The 19,324-nt window shown below is 36.5% G+C and overlaps 4 protein-coding genes and 1 long non-coding RNA gene across 7 annotated transcripts; 2 read left to right on the plus strand and 3 right to left on the minus strand.

The window, feature by feature from the left end:
• Positions 1-883: 883 nt before the first annotated feature.
• LOC130950569 (signal recognition particle 14 kDa protein-like) lies at positions 884-3,396 on the plus strand. 3 transcript variants are annotated; one of them, XM_057879101.1, is made up of 5 exons: positions 884-1,038; positions 1,412-1,505; positions 1,624-1,733; positions 2,840-2,996; positions 3,064-3,332. In XM_057879101.1, the coding sequence occupies exons 1-4, from the start codon at positions 1,036-1,038 to the stop codon at positions 2,993-2,995; spliced, it is 363 nt and encodes a 120-aa protein (XP_057735084.1). In that variant the 5' UTR covers positions 884-1,035; the 3' UTR covers position 2,996; positions 3,064-3,332. The 3 variants fall into 3 exon arrangements, with proteins under 3 accessions (XP_057735084.1, XP_057735083.1, XP_057735085.1); XM_057879100.1 differs by having other exon boundaries at positions 2,840-3,327; XM_057879102.1 differs by having other exon boundaries at positions 918-1,038; positions 1,412-1,509; positions 2,840-3,396.
• Positions 3,373-8,995, plus strand: LOC130950568 (DNA-directed RNA polymerase 2A-like). The gene is made up of 8 exons (XM_057879099.1): positions 3,373-3,424; positions 7,252-7,336; positions 7,540-7,692; positions 7,783-7,857; positions 7,977-8,066; positions 8,289-8,336; positions 8,613-8,727; positions 8,815-8,995. Exons 1-5 carry the CDS (start codon positions 3,375-3,377, stop codon positions 8,007-8,009), a joined length of 396 nt encoding a protein of 131 aa, XP_057735082.1. The 5' UTR covers positions 3,373-3,374; the 3' UTR covers positions 8,010-8,066; positions 8,289-8,336; positions 8,613-8,727; positions 8,815-8,995.
• LOC130950567 (beta-carotene isomerase D27, chloroplastic) lies at positions 3,688-6,538 on the minus strand. The gene is made up of 8 exons (XM_057879098.1): positions 6,264-6,538; positions 6,035-6,133; positions 5,477-5,581; positions 4,942-5,041; positions 4,713-4,804; positions 4,303-4,383; positions 4,120-4,188; positions 3,688-4,029 (listed from the first exon to the last, which is right to left on the minus strand). Exons 1-8 carry the CDS (start codon positions 6,387-6,389, stop codon positions 3,892-3,894), a joined length of 810 nt encoding a protein of 269 aa, XP_057735081.1. The 5' UTR covers positions 6,390-6,538; the 3' UTR covers positions 3,688-3,891.
• Positions 8,996-9,785: 790 nt separating the features above from the next.
• LOC130949234 (uncharacterized) lies at positions 9,786-12,410 on the minus strand. Its single transcript, XM_057878012.1, has one exon. The coding sequence runs from the start codon at positions 12,408-12,410 to the stop codon at positions 9,786-9,788; it is 2,625 nt and encodes an 874-aa protein (XP_057733995.1).
• Positions 12,411-13,803: 1,393 nt separating this feature from the next.
• LOC130950962 (uncharacterized) lies at positions 13,804-16,941 on the minus strand. Its single transcript, XR_009073784.1, has 4 exons — positions 16,736-16,941; positions 15,544-15,789; positions 14,492-15,326; positions 13,804-14,394 (listed from the first exon to the last, which is right to left on the minus strand). It is a non-coding gene; the product is annotated as an uncharacterized LOC130950962 (long non-coding RNA).
• Between the last annotated feature and the right edge of the window lie 2,383 nt (positions 16,942-19,324).

Raw genomic sequence — 19,324 nt, forward strand, 5'->3', positions numbered from 1 at the left:
ATTTTAAATTTCTGATTTTTAAAATTTTAAAATTTGTTCATAATTATTTAGTTAAATAGAAATCTGAATTTTAATTGCACCATAAGTCTTTTTTTCACCGACTAGTCTCAATCTCGCCGAACTTTTTCTCCATCAAGATCGTTTTAGAATGAAAATAATCATCCATATATCTAGTAAAATGAACATCTAGAAAATTTCATTGTATCTACATAAACTTAATCCAAATTAAATGAACATTTACTTTAAAATAAAAATAACAATTTATATACCTAATAAAATGAGCATCCACATTCTAAAAAAAAAAAAAGGAGGAAAAAAAAGGAAGAGGAGGAGAACCATACTGACGGAAGAAGAACGACGATGAGACAACAGCAGCGCCGCCCACGAATCATGAGACAGCAATAGTGGCGCCACGTATACAACCCACATTAATAAGGGTGTCTGGTGAAGCAAGGATGGTAATGAGCGGAGTTGGTGGTCAAAGGAACAACGACGACAAGAACTTGGAAGCGACGATAGTGTCCGGATAGAGAGAGATCAACGCCCGTGAGGGAGCTGGTGGGATGAATAATGGCGGCGCTGAAAGAGGTTTGGAGAAAAGTTGGTACGGCGGAAAGGAGGAACGATGATATTCTTTTGCGTTTCCGACAATGACGGTAAGTAATGGTCATCGATATAAGAGAAACTGATATAAATGTCAAAAACGTAATTATGATAGAATTAGGAATAATTGTAAGTAGCATAAACGTGTTTAGGTGATAATCCTAATTTTTTAAATTTTAAAATTCGTTAATAATTATTTAATTGATTAGAAATCTAAATTTTAAATTTTTTTTTAAATCGTTATTTACGTTGTTCAATGTATGTATTATTTTGTTTTATTATTTTTATGCTTGCTTGTCTTTGAGCTAATTGACTAGTCGTCGTTCTTCTCATCCCTTAAACTGAAGAGCCTTATACGCGACTACTGCATGTTCAGCTCCCACATCAGAAGCTCTCACCTGCACTGCATTCTGCAACCCTAAGCCATCAACCATGGTAACCTACTCTCTCTCTCTCTCTCTCCCCCCCCGGTGAATTCCAGTCTACAAGTTAGTTTCGTATTTCAAACTAGTTTCAGATCGTCTCACAAATACAATTGATCCCTTAACCATTCCCATTCCCTATAACACACAATTCATCATCTACTTTGACTAATCCTGTAATTTTGGTTACGATTCACCATGAAAACCGATTCTGTTTTTTTTTTCTCCTTCATTTTTTGTTATCGTTATTATTTATAAAAAAAATAAATGCGGAGTATGCTGGAAAAATCGGCATGTTATCTTGATGAATATGCAATATTTTGCAAGAATTAACATCTTTTTGTTTGAAGTCTAACCCTTGCTATTTTGAATTTTTTTTTTACTAGGTTCTTCTACAGCTAGATCCGTTTCTCAATGAACTCACCACCATGTTCGAGCGCAGCACCGAGACGGGCTCTGTTTGGGTTACACTTAAACGATGTGTGTATGTGTGTGTTAGTGTTGGCTTCTTGGTTGATCAAATGTTTTTGGTTTTATATTTCTGCAAACCGAATTTAGTTCATTATGCCTCCTTTTCATGTTCTTGGTGTGCCTTTAGCATCCTTGAAGTCTAAAGCCGTGAGGAATAAAATGGCCGCAGCTGGTGAAGCGATTGACTATAAATGCCTTATTCGTGCCACCAATGGGAAGAAGACAATTTCTACATCCGTACGTATCTCTTGTATATTCTGAACTCGTCATTTTGGTTTCTCAGTCTGCTTTCAGAACCTTCATGCTTGGTGATGCAAGTTTCAAGTACTGAACTTAGATTATCCTTTGAGTAGTTGTAGGCATAAAACTTCTCTAATCCCCTGGCATGTTATTCTTCGATCCCATTCATAATGATTTAGTGCTCTTGGTTAGAGTAGATTAATCACCAAAAAGATATAAAGTGAAAGAGAGAATGACATAGAAGTAGAATCTCAAACTAATTCTCAATAAAGAAAAAGTAGAGATCACAAAATCGATCTAAACCAATTCAATTGTATATTTTTTTGCAACTTATGTGAAACCATTCTGTATGATTTGTTCTGAATATGCCAAAGACCTCCTTTCAGTCTTCATTGTATTTCTTTTAAAGATGACCTGGTCTTTGTTTTTCTATTGGACTGGGAAAATGAACCGGAGATGTGATTATGGTGGAACAGCTTCTTAGCTGTGAAACTTGTTTTATTTATTGCATTATTTCTTGCTTGTGTGGAATGTTTTTCTGTTTGAGTTTTAGATTGCAAAACATTTTTCTTCTATTGTTAGCCTTTTTTTTTTCTTATTTCGAATGTTGTTCTTTCATGCTATCTTATTGCCATTATTGGCACTTCACTTAAATGAATTACCTCACGACCTCAGCCCTCAGAAGAGTTTCCATGTGGTAGATGTCCAGAGGAATGAATTTGGTGGGTAATTGATGGAGTTCTTTGATGCAAGTATTCAGATTTATTAATGAGAAACACGTTGCTCTGTAAAAATTCAATGACTGAGTTTCATACACTCTGGGAATACTGTCTAATAGTAGTTCAAATATTTAGATCAAAGCATGGACGACGAGTTGATGACCATAACAACATGATCTGTGGGAATAGCATTAGAACCAAAACAGGAGTATAAATCTAAGTGATGATGAGTTGCAGTTAGAAGTCTAACTTCTTGATAAACATCTTTGAAGTTGATGTCACTTAGTAGTTATCTTTTTTTAACTTTTTTATATCAACTTTTTAATTTGCATATATGTTGTTTCCACTTCTGATATTCCAAATTTCGGGTAATTAATTGGAAAGGTTGGAACAAAGGATCATCAGCGCTTTCAAGCTTCTTATGCAACTATATTAAAGGCCCACATGACTGCATTGAAGAAGAGAGAAAGGAAAGACAAGAAGAAATCTGCGGAGGCTGATAAGAGAGAAGGCACTTCAAAGAGACCTAAGAAATCTTAAAGTAACAACCTTTGCTGCTTGAGCTTCTATACAAACAATATTTTCTGCTGACTTATTTTTATCTGAAGGATGCTATGCCCCTCAGTCCTTTTGTTTTGGTCATGGGCAAAGTGAGGAGTGAAGGGAAAGAGGAATACATTCTAAAGCAATTTTGGGGTCTAAAGCATGCGATTTGTTACATATATATTTTTTCTTGAGACTGATGTTCCTTCGGGTGGCAATAGGTTAGAATCTTCCTTCAATTCCCTTGGAGATCATAATTTTTTTTTGTTAGATCCTTGGAGATTATAAATTGAATTTGTAGGATATATTCCTTTTTTTCATTATATTGCATGTTTTTAACTTGTTCAGAGTTAATCTCACTTGAACTCATTGAATCATGATTGGGTTTAGAAAATTGGAAATGAGGTTGAGGTTGCTGCATCATAGGTATGAGACTTGTCCATCATATTTGATTTTGTCGCCATTATTGGAAGCATTTGTTTTAGATTTCAAAATGATTGAATGCCACATATTGATAAATTGTGATACATGTGCGGACGTAAATAATTTAGGTATAGGCGATTTATGCTATCAAGGTTTCATACTTTAGTTGTTGAGCAATTCAGACATACAAACTATGACAGTTCGACTTATATGAGATAAAATTTGTACTCGGTCTCTGTGTTTTAACTTGTTTTTCTTAAATGTAAAAAGCGTTTCGCCAAGATTACTTGTTAAAAATACACAAAAAAAATGTTTCTTAAATTTTGTATATATACTTAAAATGTAATTTACAACTATGAAGCAAGAATATCCATAACCTCAGTTCCTTGCTCAAAGACAAGTTGGGGCAATAATGTGCATGGTATTTTGAAGCCATGTACATCAATGCTCTGAAAGCCCCTGACCAGAAGTTATGTCTTCGGGCACGTAGTTACATCTATATTTCGGGCAACTGTTCTTCGTTTTGCTGCATTCGGACATATTTCCAAGCAAGGTTCCTTCAAGACACTATCGTCCTCATGCGGTGGGGCAAGAACTCCGAATTTGAACTGCAAATTTATTTGGACATGGTAAGAAATTTATGATGGGAAGGTTTATCTCATAAAATGGAGATCCAGAAGAGATTATACAATACTTACCTGACAGCTGTAATCAGCAAAATTGGGTTCCATAAGTAATGGAACTCCCATATGATCCTTGAAGAACGTCTAGATCAAAAAATGACTCGGACTAAATCATTGAAATAGTGCGGCATAATAATTCTATCTCGAAAGATTAATGTGAAAACAAAATGTGGGTGAGAATGTTCAAGTATCACTAACCTGAGTTGGAAACTTACAAGTGTTGATGCAAATACCAACACACTTGCTTTCCTCCAAGTACTTACATCTCTCCACAAACACCTTCAAGATTTTGAAACTGCATCACTTATACAACACATCTAAGATTACAAAGAGTATTGCTTCAAGTTTACAAAACTCAAAAGTGGCTGATTCGGTAACTTTCTTAGGACAGAATAGAGACACAACATTTTCTAGAAAACAAAGTGATACAAAACGAAATAAAATATCTTTTTACCAGAGACAAAATTTGCCAATTTTTTATTTACCATAACACAAGGAGAGTTGGGACAAAGATATTTTGTCTCTGCCAGTGTCTATGTATTTCTGTCCAAGAAACTTACCAAGCACAGCCAGAGAGATCAAGCACAGGCAAAAGTATAGGTAATCACCCCACTACTACATAAGGTTCCATCCGGTAGCTCCACGGAATTGACTTTGCATGGGCCCATGAGCCATTGACAAGTCAGTGCGGTAACCCTTGCTTCAAACCCAAAACATTTTAGGATATCTAACCAAGTTTCTTAGCCTAATATGTTCGGGGGAAGATCAGGCATGAATAAAGAATGGAAGGTGATTCATATGAAAAAAATAAATGAGTTGGTATCTGATCAGACTCACCAACCATCATAGCAGCAATTTTGCCCCTTCCCAAAGGAGCTATAAAGATTTTATAGAGCTCCAAAAGGAATGGAGGGAACAGAGCCCTCAATACTCGTACCTGTCACAAGTCACAAGTCACAAGTCACAAGCTAGCCAGCGGACAACATGACAATCTAGAATTTATAAGAACATAGATTTGCGTGAAATAGTATAAATTTGACAACCTAAGTTATGCATATAAACATAAGGATTAATGTCTTATAAGGCACTTGCCAAACTTTTTTGGTAAAAACAGTAGTAGAATTTTATTCTTACAAGTTATAATCTTGGGCAATGGCAATCATTATCTTGGAAATGATAAATTCTTATTTGGTCAGTTTATAATATAAAATAATTTTAAAAAATTGCACCCAAACCTTTTATTGCGCATTAGGAAGACTTCCAATTAGGAAAGAGATGAATGCTTAGGTTAATTCCAAAAGGATGACTGGTGGACAACATTGAAAAAAAAAACAAACAAACAAACAAAAACAAAAACAAAAACAGAAAGTACCGCTGCTTCTATGGTATCAGAATTTGTTTTGCCCTTCATCATTAGACGGTTCACAACTTCGATAAGCCCATCATATCCAGGTCTCTGTGAGTCCCATCCTACCTCCTGTTACAATCGGTACAAAACAGTTTACCACGTATAAATCTATGATGCAACAATTAAAAAAAACGAATTTTCAAGTAATATCCAATTTGGTCTCTGAAATTCTCTGAATTTACAAATTGTAAATCTCTAAACATCTCTAATTCAACTGTAGTTATCAGTTATCACAGTAAGGTAAGGTAACATGATTAAAACTTCAGTGTAATTAAATAAGTGTCCTAAATCAATTAGGACTTAACGCTGGCAGTTAACTTATTATGCATTACCTCAACCAATGTCACTAATTAACAAAATTTAATTTTGATGCACCGTAAAATAGTATTATACATGTATTTAATTATATAATATCTCATTAGTAAAAATAACTATCTTTTATATTAATCGCATAAATAATCATAAAAAAATGCTTTACGGGTATCAAAAGTAAACTCAAATGAGAAAAAAAATGTTCATTACCTGTACCAATTTGTTGCGGAATAAATTGAGGAAAAAATCATCAAACACTCCGGGCTTGTATTCAGATTTTAGAACAGCAGTTTTAGCTTGTTCTTGTACCTGAATTCAATTCAATTAATTCACATTCTTAGGTTACCGTGCACTGCACAGAGGCTCCGTGAAACATAGATTTCCAAAGCGAATTGGGAGCAAGAGAAGAAAAGTGAAAAAATTAAAGGAAGATGCGCACCGTTTTGGACGAAGAAGAGCAAGAAACGCAAAACGGATTGTTCCGAAGACGCTTCTGCTTAGGTTCGTGGAAAGAAGTTGTAAACCCCGTTGGGGCACGAGCACCAACAAGGCCTAACGCTTTCATTTCTCTGCAAGACTTACGTAACAACTGTCTAAACTGAATTTAACACTACTTTTTTTTTTTTAGTTTATCAGTTTATGGTGATGGGGTGTAAAGCAACTGGGTAAGTGGGCACCGGCGGAGAGTGTAGGTTTATTGGTTTCGCTTAAAAAGGAAATTTTTTACAATTTTTTTTGTAATTTCAAAAAAAATTTCGCTAGTTGTATTTATAAAATAGGCCACGAATTTGTTACTCCCACTTTTATGTTTTTATGTGGGAATAAGGTTAACCAACATAAAAATATTTATAAATTAGATCATGTGTTTTTATTTTTGAAAAAATCAATAATTAAAATTTGTCTCTTTATTTTTTATTTTTTACACATTTTCTTTTTCGTTTAATCAAAATTTCTGAGAGATGAATCAATTACTTCTGCTAGAGTTTATCATTCATTCTTTATCCTTCTCCAGATGAGACAATCCTTTTTAGCATTTCTCCTCCCCCTTCTCTTTTTATATATTGCCGCTTTGTTCTTCTTCCTCACTGCTAATTCCGGTCTCGGTCCTTCTCTCGCACTTCTGTCCTTGCGAACTAGCCTTTTTAAGGTGCAGTTTTCCACTTTTCTTAGGTACTTAACATATTGTCATAATTTACCTCTCCTCGTTACTCTTTTTCAATAGACAACCTTTACTCCACACTACATTTGTTATGCTTTTTCTTAATCTGCATTTTATTTGTGTATATTGATCATATTCTGATATTTGCAGAGCTTAAAAAGAACAAAAAAAAGGTTAAATTAATTTAAGTTTCGGATTTGAAATTTCTCAGGAAAGAGAGAAAACTCCTAATAAACAACTCAGTCTTACAAATGTCATTTTCATGCAGAGTATTGCACATTATGCAAAAGGATGCTCAGGAAGATCCTGCAATATTTTCCGATACCCTACATGCAAGGAGACTAGTTAATCAGGTTCTATGCCATCTTTTTGGTGTTACTTGGTGCATAAATGTAATCTCGTGTTTTTTGAAAGAATAAGTTACAATTTCATCTGGAATCTTAGGTTCTTAAGGCATTTGAAAATAAATTTTCTAATTAGCAATTATGGTTCGTTTATTTATTGTTTTTTGTTCTCGTGTAGAAGATAATTTTGATCTGATCTTGTATACTGTTAGGTGGATAGAAAATTGGTTAAGCAGACAATGATGACATCAGTATATGGTGTCACGTACATTGGTGCGCGGGAGCAGATAAAGAGGAGGTTGAAAGAAAGAGAATCCGGTTTAGATGATGACGAACTCTTTGGCGCTTCTTGTTATGCTGCAAAGGTGAGAGGGTGAAAATAACTCTGTATTATAGATATATATTATCCTTGTAGCATAACATGTATTGCTTGTTTAATCTCATTTCCTTCTCAGGTCACCTTAACTACCTTGGAGGAGATGTTTCAAGGTGCACGGAATATTATGAAATGGCTTTGTGACTATGCAAAAGTATGTTACAATCTTTCTTCTACCTACATGTGTGATGCATATATTCTGATTCTTGTTTCGTCCTTTTGTTGTCGTCGTTGTATTAGTAACAGAATTGGTATGACAATGACCTTGAATAGGTAATTGTATCTGAAAATCAGCCAGTCCACTAGACCACTCCTCTTGGACTTCCTGTTGTGCAACTTTACCGGAAACTTGGAAGGCATATTGTAAGTATAGTAGAATTTTCATGAAATATATTTCTTAGGATATGTTTGGATGGAGGATTATCATTTTATTCTTTCAATTTTTAAAAAAAGAACTTCAAAATATTGTTTACTTTAAACCTCAATTCATCATCCCTTCCAAAATTCTCCATGACAAATATACCCTCAAATTCTGAGTTTATGGCTTTATATAGGTTAATGCTATTATTATGTGATGGGTTACAGGTCAAAACTTCACTTCAGATGTTGACATCGCAACGAGAAACAGATAAAGTAAGCTTAACATCATGTATAGATATTTGGATCATTTACTTCGGAGGCAATTAGATTTTATCTATTAACTATTTTATGCTTTGCCCAAGGCATCCCTATTGATTATAATTTATAAGAAGTTATGATATGAAAATAACACCAAGATTCAAAACATAGGGAAACTAAATAACATTGAAACTATTCAGAAATTTGTACTCCTTCAATGACCTAAATAACAGCTTAGGATTTAAATTTTTAACAATAATATGAAATTATTTTGTTCTATAAATATTCTAGGTCATGGCAAAGAGGCAGAGGACAGCATTTCCCTCAAATTTTGTTCACTCACTTGATGGTACTCATATGATGATGGCTGCGGTGGCCTGCAAAAAAGAAGGCTTGAATTTTGCAGGTTTTTGCTAGTTAGGTTCTTCTCATTCAGATTTGATTTATAATGATTAAAATGCTTACAAGGAGTGATTTCTGTTCATACATTTAGGGGTTCATGACTCATATTGGACACATTCGTGTGATGTGGATAGAATGAACAGAATACTCAGAGAGAAGTTTGTTGAACCCTATGAGCCCCCAGTACTGGAAAATGTATGGTTTAGATGTTAACGTCATTTACATGATATGCTATTATTTTTAATCTCTGGTATTCTTGGGAATATTTGAGGGGAAATTGATTTTATTATCTTTAGTTTCGTTGGTATTTTCATGGGTAAAAAACCATAATAAGCCAACTGGCTCAGAAAATTACGTAAATACGCCAAAGCAAAAATCGTTACAGCAATAAGCCAGATCGTATTTTTATATAATTCGAACCAGGTTGGTTCGAACTCTATTTATTAGTAAATCGAACCAGGTTGGTTCGAATTATGGTTTTTTTTTTGTTAGTAATTCGAACCAGCCTGGTTCGAATTAGTAATGAAGGTAATTCGAACCAAGGTGGTTCGAATTATAGAGAGAGAATGTCTGCATGTAATTCGAACCAGGCTGGTTCGAATTACACCAATCATAGTTCGAACCAGGCCGGTTCGAACTATGTGTGAGACTGACTAAGCTGTGTATCTATGGACGAGGCATATCCGAATCAGCCAAAGAGATGCGGCCTATGTCGCCAACCCGGACACAGTTCAATAAGAGAAAATAAACGCTAAACTGTTTCAAGATTCATTGATCATACAAAATGAATGTCCCAGAACACAAATTAAAAAAAAACATAGATAAACAGACTATAACATAACAAAAAAGTACAAACCAGGATCATACATGATTGAACTTTAAAGAAAAAAAATACATAATTAAAAAAGCCATATTCATTACTACTCGCAACAATCAAACTAAAAGTCATGTGCACTAATGTAAATAATACTGACACTAACAACATGGGATATAATCTAAATAACTCTAAGACTAGCAAGATGCGCACTAATGTAGATAATGCTAACACTAACAACATGCATACTAATGGTGTCCTGTCTGAGACGAGCCTGCAACCTGTGGGCAACTACGTCGCGTGTGTCCAGGTTGGCGACATAGGCTGCACCTCTTTGGCCGATTCGGATCCGCCTCGTCCATGTTCGTCCGTATCCTAGTGGATCTAGGACGACCCTCTCTGGCACGCCTCATGGCAGGGTCTGGAATCACTGTGGGCCCGTCGTAAGGTGGCCAGAAGCCCTCCGGGATGGGAGGTGTGAATCCCATCCGATACACATTGAAGACCGAGCTAATCTGATAGACGCTGTGAACGTAAGAGGTCCAGGTGACCCGTGAGTATGCACAGCACGCAAGTGCGTGCTGACACGGGAAATGAAGAGCCTGGAAGTACCCGCAGTCACATGTCCGAGAGGCAAGTGATACTCTGTAAGTACCCAAGGAGAAAGAACCAGTCGGAGTAGTCTCTGCTACAGTGAACTCGGAGTTATCCCGGTCATACAGCGTCACCGTGAAGCACCTGGCCGTCTTCATGTTGGCCTCAATACACTTCACCAAATGCTGACTGAATTGTTGTCCTGTTCCCATCTGGGCCTCAGCCTCTCTCCCCTTGCGAACAAACAGTTCCGCAAGCCTACAATATGTTGCCTTCACCAGGGATGCTACAGGGAGATTTCTGACCCCCTTCAGGATAGAGTTCACACACTCGGAGATGTTCGTCGTCATGTGACCGAATCTCCGCCCCTCATCACGATGCTGAGTCCACAACGAGTAATCAATCCGGTTCGCCCACTCACACATCGCCGGATCTTCAGATCGCAGGATATCAAACCAGTAATCAAATTCAACCTCGGTCTTCGCATACGCCGCGTTCACTAGTAGCCTCCTAGCGTCTTTGCCCTTGAAGGTTAGGGCAAAATTAGCCGCAACGTGTCGTATGCAGAATGCACGGTACGCAGATGGCGGTAGCCAACCGCCGTCAGGGGCCTCAAGCGCAGCCTTGATGCCGTTGTGCCTGTCCGATATAACCAGCAGACCGGGCTGCGGGGTCACGTGCTGTCGAAGGTGTGAGAGAAAGAATGTCCAGGATTCCGCGTTCTCACCCTCTACTAGTGCGAATGCCACAGGTAGAATGTTGGAGTTCCCATCCTGTGCAATCGCGATGAGCAACGTTCCCCCATACTTCCCATACAAATGTGTGCCGTCAATGCTGATTAGCGGCTTGCAATGACGGAATGCCTCGATGCAGGGCGGGAAAGTCCAGAAAAGTCTGTGGAAGTACGCTTGAGATTCGTCCACCTGTCCTCCAACTCGAACCGGGCTCGTCTTCAGGACCACAACACTCCCAGGCATCGTCAGCTGGACACCCAAGACCCACCTAGGCAGGTCGTTGTAGGACTCATCCCAGTCACCGTATATGAGGGCAATAGATTTCTGCTTCGCCATCCAAACCCTCCGGTAAGTCGGCCTAAAACCAAAGTGCGCTGCCGTGGCGTTCAGGAGCACCTTGATGCTCACGGATGCATCGGCCCTAACCATTGGCATAATGAAAGCCGAAATCACATGATAATCCAAACTCCTGTGGTCACTAGAGATGGATGTGGCCAGGCAAGTGTGAGGTCCATTGTACCGTTTGACCTCCCAGATGCCCTTGCGCTTCCGGAGACTCAGTCGAATCAACCATGTGCACCCATTCCCAAACTCGGAACACTTGCCCACATACCGGCGGTGATCGGACTCCACCACCTTGTACTGTACCCCTCGCCGGATGCTGTAAGTCTTCACACTTAAAAGGGCCTCATCTTTATCCTGGAATTGCTGACCAACCTGGAACTCTGTCAGACCAGTACTCCCTTCCGCATCTCTAGCTCCGAATCCAACAGCGTGCCCTAAAACCCCCTCATGTCTCATGGCGTCCAAGTCCAATGAGGAAAAATGTGGTGGATACTGCTGTGTGCCAGAGCTAGAACCACCTACCTCCAATGCAGGCCCAGTCGCTCCAATATCATCAGCGCTATCATCGTCAATCATATCCGGCTCGACGTCATCCTCGTCTTCATCGTCCAAAAAACCGTCTCCTACGCCAACAGGTGCAACTCCCACTAAAGCGTTCGGCAAATTTTCCCTTTCCACTACCTCGTCGCCTTCGGTGGCATTGAGGTCAACAGCGAAAGATGGGGAGGCGACATGTTGGACCACTGGTTCGTACACAGGGACGGACGAGGAAGCAACGGCAGGCCGGGAACTAGAACCTGCTGCATTCGCTATAGTGTTCGTATTCCTGTTCGAACCGCCGGAGCTGGATACAACATCAACCAGCCGGGCCAACAACTCCGGTGTCCTCACCTCCGGAAACTGCCGCCGACAGAGAAACATTACTTGCAAGTCCGCATCATTATTAATCGTGAAGCAATCATACTTCACCGTATTCTGTAGCACCGTGACTGGAATGCGATAGAAAAACTTCTTTACCCGCTTCGCACCCTCCAGACCAAGCTTCATTAGTACAGCGCTAACAAGGTCATCGTAACTCGTCGTAGATGTTATGACAATACATAGAGGATTCTTATCTGTGAACTTTACTCCGGAACGAGTTTTTCTATTAACAGATCCTCTGTGGTGCACCAAAACAACAAAACTCTCCTCACTAGCCATCCTTCTCCCTCTAATGAGAGTAACTCACATTTGGAACCATATATATACAGTCAGTCTCACACATAGTTCGAACCGGCCTGGTTCGAACTATGATTGGTGTAATTCGAACCAGCCTGGTTCGAATTACATGCAGACATTCTCTCTCTATAATTCGAACCACCTTGGTTCGAATTACCTTCATTACTAATTCGAACCAGGCTGGTTCGAATTACTAACAAAAAAAAACCATAATTCGAACCAACCTGGTTCGATTTACTAATAAATGGAGTTCGAACCAACCTGGTTCGAATTATATAAAAATACGATCTGGCTTATTGCTGTAACGATTTTTGCTTTGGCGTATTTACGTAATTTTCTGAGCCAGTTGGCTTATTATGGTTTTTTACCCTATTTTCATACTTATTTGTGTAATTAAATAGTGGATACTTCTTTTAGTATTGTGCTTTGTTTTCTGCAACCTGAAACCTGGTTTGAATTTCTCAAAAAAAATGACGGGAAAAACCATTCTATGTTTTTAGTAGATGGGGAAACTTATGTGACTAGATGCAAAGGTTGATATTAATGGTTAATTTATTTTATTTTATATTTGTATCAATAGCCTCTTTGTAATTTCTAAGTTACTGCTAGATCTGTTAACCTGTTCTTATTTGTGAGCAGTTAAAGGAGAGCTTCCAGGGATCTTTCTCAACATTAATGTTCCCCCCATTATCGGAACGGGGAGACTTCGACCTAAGGAAAGTTTTAGAGTCACCATATTTCTTCAACTGATCTTTCTGCAGCCCTCTGTAGGGCATGGACTCTTTTTTTAGGGTTTATTGACTGCATTCTGAGTTATTTCGACATGTGCATAATAGCGACAACAGTTCTTCCGAATGCGCTCACAATACAGGCCGTTCCTCAGTGGCATTATATATCTTTGAAGGCATCCAGGGTCTTGAGGAGGATTCTTGTCTGGTATGATAATATAAATTCACTCGTCCCACTGGAAATTTTTGAGGGTATATACCTTAATACCAGATAGAAGCTTTCGTAGCTTTTGCAACCATGATGCTTTCAAGAAAAAAATAGCCAAGGGATAAAGCTTGGCATTGCTAGTTAGTGAGTGTAGTAGTTATTAATTTTAAAAATTTGGGAAGAAATCTGCGAATAAGTTCAGCTCACAAGTCTCCATGAAAACTATCCCAGGGATAGTTGCAAGACCATCTTTTGATATCAAGAGAATAGCGAATGTGTACCTTAGATAAGGTTTTACATGTGTATTTTCTACAAGCTTTCTTTTGTAAATAATTAAATATAAAAGAAACATTCTTTTTTATTATTTTATAACATGTTTAAGATAATTTATTGTAGACATTATATGCACCAAAAATAGAAAAAAAATATGAGTCCTTTTTAGCTCATGAAATTTCAGAGACCAGATGAAGTACTCATCTTTCCTTCCTTAAATAAACATCTTCATGCATATGGAAAAACAATGAAGATTTTTCATAAGCATCTATGTTTGCAAACCACCTTTAACATGATGAAATATTGAAATGTCATTTCCCTATGACAATGGAGCCCTCCATTAATCCTCTTAACACCACATACCTACTTCAAATAAACCTTTACAGTGGCAGCAACAAAATTGTTTTCCAAATGATTCCATTCTGTACTTTAAAAAAAAAAAAGAGAAAGTTACTTGTTAGTAGCATTCTGATATCCTGTGGCTGTACCAATGGTAAAGTGCATCTCAACTTGCCATGTCTGCTAAATACACTACTGTTGTAACTTAAACACCAAGTAACCTCATCGTCATCCTTCCACTTCCAGTTGATAAAAGGATGCAGGTCAATGAGTTGTCCAACCAACTCTGCAAGTTCAATGAATCTTACCAGGTTCTTCCAAATCCTCCCTCGATATCCATTATTTCTTGAAATCGGCAACGTTATGCATAAATCTGTTCAGTAGCCATATTTGTCATTCAAAGAAGTTTGTCCATCACCTGATTGTCTTGCACACACGATATAGGAAAATATGAACATTCTGAAAAAATGACAATCCAATCATATAGTAAGGACATTGAAACCAATTATGCTTACCTTGAGGGGGAACCCATGTGTCATCTGTCTGATCGTTCAAAAATGATGGTTTCTCAGGCCCAAGCACTCTTTTAGGCTTCCTCTTCTCCTTATCTTGGTTTTCCACATCATCAGTTGCATACAATCCCCTTTTGTGCTTTATAATAAAGCCACAACATCCTCAGCCATTTTTTCACCCACAGGAGCAGAAGTCGATTGCCGAGTGACATCATTACTATTTGCACCTGTCATCTCAACTTGTTTTCTTTTCCTTAAAATCAGACCAGGAGCAGTAGACTCAATATTAGATTCTCTAGTCTTTGCAGCATCACCTGAACCCAAAATTTTGTTCCTGTCCTTATAGTCAACGAACTGGTTGGACTCGTCCGTATCATGCAAATGGGCTATTGATGTTGGTTATCATCTGTAACCCTGTCCTCTAGAGCCCCAAGCCACTGGGGCTTTGGAATCGTGTATACAACATTCTCACCCTCCACTTTGTCACTTCCAGGTTCTGACTTGTCCAAATCCATAGTTGCATCTCCAGGTTTCCCTTCTTGTATGGAGTTATCTGCCTTTGCACAAGTGTCACTGTTATTCTGGGTTTCCACAAGTGGTTTCTTCTTATCGACCTTAGTACAAGATTCACTGATTTTCTGGGTTTTTGCTTGTGGTTTCTTTTTTAAGTTAGAGGCAACTTCTTGAGATTTGTTTGATTTGGGTTCTTGTGTTTTCAACTCCCTTCTCTTGACAGCTTCGCCTGTTGGGTCAACAATCTTCAATAAGTAGCAAATCCTATCCAACTCGGACTAAAGAGTTGACAATTCCTTCTCAAGCTGCACACTTTTGTCTTGAACTGACAGCAACAACAAAATCAGCAAGGATAAGCTAACGTGTGCTAATGAAATGTCCAATTTAAGACTTGTAATTGCACATAAAGTTAGAGTTTGAAGGAACGAGACAACTCATTTTCTAGCATTACTTCCAAACACATCAAAGCACACAATTGCATACAATGAATATGTGCAAATATAAGCAAGCAACCAAAAAAAGCAAACAAATATAACTCTTACCAAGTTGGGATGAAAGTCCAGACATGTAAGCATCAAGGGAATCATCAACTTCATCTTGTTTGGCAAACTCTGATAACATCTTATTCTTTTCAATTATAAGAAACTCTTTCTTCTCATTCATCTCTTGGATAATGGCATCTTTTTTATCCAGAAGAGTATCAGCAGTCTCAATAGATTGGTTTTCACCAAGCTTCTGGCGAGAAGACGTTTTCTTTGTGCGGTCAAAAAAATTCATCATCACCGTCGCTATACAATGCAAGTAATAACCATAGTGCTTTTAGTTTTAGTGCATCACTTTATACATATGGTATACATAAACCAAGATAGCACATGAAATATCATATTTTCTCCACAGTCTAAAAGAACAGCTTCTTAAAAAGGAGATAAAAGCATGTAAATAGCATTAAGCAGTTTAGATTATGAGTATATCCTCTGTCAAAACAAAAAAATTCTAAAAATCACAGCATGTCACAAATTAAGCACAAAAAGAAAATAATGATGAAAAAAAATCAGAGGTACAAGTTCTAAATGCAAACAAGAAACAAAGTGCTACTCAATACTTTATTACAATTAGAGAATATAGGAACTGCAACCTAGTTTCTTCATGCACTTCATCATAATAAACACAAGTTTATAAAAAGAAACACCATCTTACACCATCTTGAAGGTAAAATATTAACATCATTCTCGTTTTACTAACATCTAAATTTTCACAAATTTTACAAGCAACTTAGGCCTCTTGCTACAATTCACACCTTATTTTCAAGATTTTTTCAAACCAGTATTCCTAGAACATTTGTATTATATCAAATACTACCAAACATTATCGAAACTTCAGACACCAGTTAAAATGTTGCATGATAAATTTCATGTTCCGGATATAAGGGTGGATGCTTCACGGACCAAGTGAAAGCCATGAAATGCATTCCTCATAAATGTTTACCATCTTATGCCATTATCAACTAAAGAGAAATAATTTTAAATAGTTCATCAATCTTTACTGGTCAGAAACATGTGTTCTGGACAAGCATTGTCTATTTACATAGATCCTTACATAGATAGAAATACTGAGTTAGGTACAAGTTATACTTGCATCGAGTCTCAAATTTATCATGAAATCCTACCTGAAACAAGAGCATCTAAATTCACATAATTTTCATAGAAAAGACAATAAAATAAAATAAAACCTTACAAGAGTAGTTCGCAAGGGCAGAGGTGCGAGAGAAGGACCGAGACCGGAGTTAGTAGTGAAGAAGAAGAACAAAGCGGCAATATATAAAAAGAGAAGGGGGAAAGAGGAATGCTAAAAAGGATTGTCTCATCTGGAGAAGGGTGAAGAATGAATGATAAACCCTAGCAGAAGTAACTGATTCATCTCTTAAAAATTTTGATTGAACGAGAAAAAAAGTGTAAAAAGTAAAAAACAGAGAGGCAAATTTTTAATTATTGATTTTTCCGAAAACAAAAACACAAGGTTTAATTTATAAATATTTTTATGTTGGTTAACCTTACTCCCACATGAAAGTGGTAGTAACAAATCTGTGGCCTATTAAATAATCGAATTAAACATATCAAATTATTTATTAGTTTTACTTTATGTGAGTGGTCACTTTATAAAATAGTTTTTTATACATTATTTAAAAATAAAATTTAGAATTAATCTTTTTTTAATTATTTATTATTTATTCTTTTACAACCATTAATCGAGATTTCATATTCTTTCTATATTCATTATATTCATCGAGCCTCTCTTTCCATCCGAATTTTTGAGTTAATGTTTGAAAACCTAATTTTGTCTTATTGTCGATCTTTAAAACCTTGAGTGGCTGAATCTTCTCTCTCTATTTATTTCTCTCTGCATCCATTATATTCTTCAAGCCTCTTCTTCAATCGAAATTCCTGTTTTGAGGTTATGAAAATTAATTTTGCCTCTTTTTTTGTCAATATTTAAAACGTTGAGTCGATGGATTTTTTTATTGATTTTTGTTTGGTTTGTGAATATTTTTTATTTTTTAAATTTTATAAAAAAATAAAAAAATAAAAAATTTTTATTTTTTTATTTTTTTATAAAATTTAAAAAATAAAAAATATTAAAAATAAAAATAAAAATACAAATAAAACATACTTTTATAAGGTGTTTGAAAATTTTTTAAAATTTAATTTCTATGGAAAATGAATTCAATTTTAGTATTTCAAATAAAAATATTTAAATTAGTTTAGATGGAATTCAATTTAATTCCATTGTTTTCTCTTAAAATCAATTTCAGTTCAAATAGGTTCAATTTAAAATTCTATTCTATTGAAATTTTACTTAAAATTTAAAATGTCTAAAATGTCTTTATCATCTATTTACTTCTCTTTTTTTTTAACTCACTTTCTCTCAATACCTCCCACATTTCAACATACACTCCGTCTTCTCTCACCACCTTCATTCCCTTTTCTTCTCTTTCCTTTCACTCACTTAATATAATATATACTTTTGTTTTTTGAAAGACCTACTATATGTTATCATGAGACAAAGTGTTTAGGAAATAAAAGAAGAATTATTCAGAAAAGTATTATTTGTTATCATTCTCACTTGTGATTACAACATTCTTACCAATATATAAACCAAGAGTATGTTAATGAGTACGTTAATTATGAAATAATATCCTAATAAATTACATTGAATTTTTTTACCCTCTTTGATATTTTCTGATTTTGTTTCCTAATTATGATATTCTAATACTCTCCTTAAGGTGAGTAGTGGGATCACCAATACTTAGCTTGGTTAGTACTTTAGTAAGAGCTTGTCTTGAAATCGCTTTAGTAAGAATATCAGCCAACTGATAGAAGCTCAATAATGCCATTTTCAATTTTTTCTTTGATAAAGTGTCGATCCACCTCAACATGTTTTGTTCTATCATGTTGTACGGGATTCTCTGAAATGATGATTGTGGCTTTGTTGTCACATTTCAACTGCTTGGCAATTGTGGTGGAAATCCAATTTCATTCATCAATTTTCTTATTCACAATACTTCAGTTATGCCTTTAACGATCCTTCGAAATTCTGCTTCTGCACTTGAAAGTGCTACAACTTTCTGCTTCTTACTTCTCCAAGTTACCAAGTTGCCTCCAAAGTGTAAAGCAACCAGCCCGCCCAATCTGCGTCAGTATATGCCTCAACTTTTAAATAGCCATTCTTTTTTAATATGACTTCACTTCCTGGAGCTCCCTTCAAATATCGAACTATCCTCATGGCGGCTTTCATACGATCTTCTTATGACTTATGCATAAACTGACTTACTATTCCCAGCTGGTACCTGTCCTTATCTGCTAGGGTGGCACCTTCTGCTATCTTCAACTTGTGATTAACTTGCATGGGCGTATCTATTGGTTTGTAATTCACCATTTCTGTTTCTGCCAGAAGGTCCAAAATGTACTTTATTTGAGAGATAAAAATTCCTTTGCTGGAACGTAGAACCTCTATTCCTAAGAAATATTTTAGTCTTCCCAAATCCTTCATTTCGAAGTTTGTAAATATGTTTCTTCTCAATTTTGTAATTTCGTCAGCATCACTTCCCGTTATGATCATATCATCCACATAGATTATTAGGCAAGTGGTTAAATTTCCCCGTTTTTTCAAAAAAAGGGTATGATCAGAGTTTCTTTGCTTGTACCCATACCTTTTCATGACCAATGTAAATCTTCTAAACCAGGCACATGGAAATTGTTTAAGCCCATAAAGAGCCTTCTTTAACCGACAAACTTCATGTTTTCTAAATCCCGTTGAGAAACTTGG

This window comes from Arachis stenosperma, chromosome 9 (genome assembly GCF_014773155.1).
Source record: "Arachis stenosperma cultivar V10309 chromosome 9, arast.V10309.gnm1.PFL2, whole genome shotgun sequence".
NCBI classification, from domain to species: domain Eukaryota; kingdom Viridiplantae; phylum Streptophyta; class Magnoliopsida; order Fabales; family Fabaceae; genus Arachis; species Arachis stenosperma.

Bases quoted from the DNA above. Each gene is read 5' to 3' on its own strand.
- LOC130950569 (XM_057879101.1), top strand. The intron at 1,506-1,623 runs GTGTGTATGTGT...GTGTGCCTTTAG, and splicing joins TTGGGTTACACTTAAACGAT to CATCCTTGAAGTCTAAAGCC. The intron at 1,734-2,839 runs GTACGTATCTCT...TTAATTGGAAAG, and splicing joins AGAAGACAATTTCTACATCC to GTTGGAACAAAGGATCATCA.
- LOC130950568 (XM_057879099.1), top strand. From the start codon at position 3,375: ATGATTGGGTTTAGAAAATTGGAAATGAGGTTGAGGTTGCTGCATCAT. The intron at 7,693-7,782 runs GTGAGAGGGTGA...TTTCCTTCTCAG, and splicing joins CTTCTTGTTATGCTGCAAAG to GTCACCTTAACTACCTTGGA. The intron at 7,858-7,976 runs GTATGTTACAAT...GACCTTGAATAG, and splicing joins GGCTTTGTGACTATGCAAAA to GTAATTGTATCTGAAAATCA.
- LOC130950567 (XM_057879098.1), bottom strand. From the start codon at position 6,389: ATGAAAGCGTTAGGCCTTGTTGGTGCTCGTGCCCCAACGGGGTTTACA. The intron at 5,582-6,034 runs GTAATGAACATT...CGATTGTAACAG, and splicing joins TCCGCAACAAATTGGTACAG to GAGGTAGGATGGGACTCACA. The intron at 5,042-5,476 runs GTACTTTCTGTT...GACTTGTGACAG, and splicing joins CTGATACCATAGAAGCAGCG to GTACGAGTATTGAGGGCTCT.
- LOC130949234 (XM_057878012.1), bottom strand. From the start codon at position 12,410: ATGGCTAGTGAGGAGAGTTTTGTTGTTTTGGTGCACCACAGAGGATCT.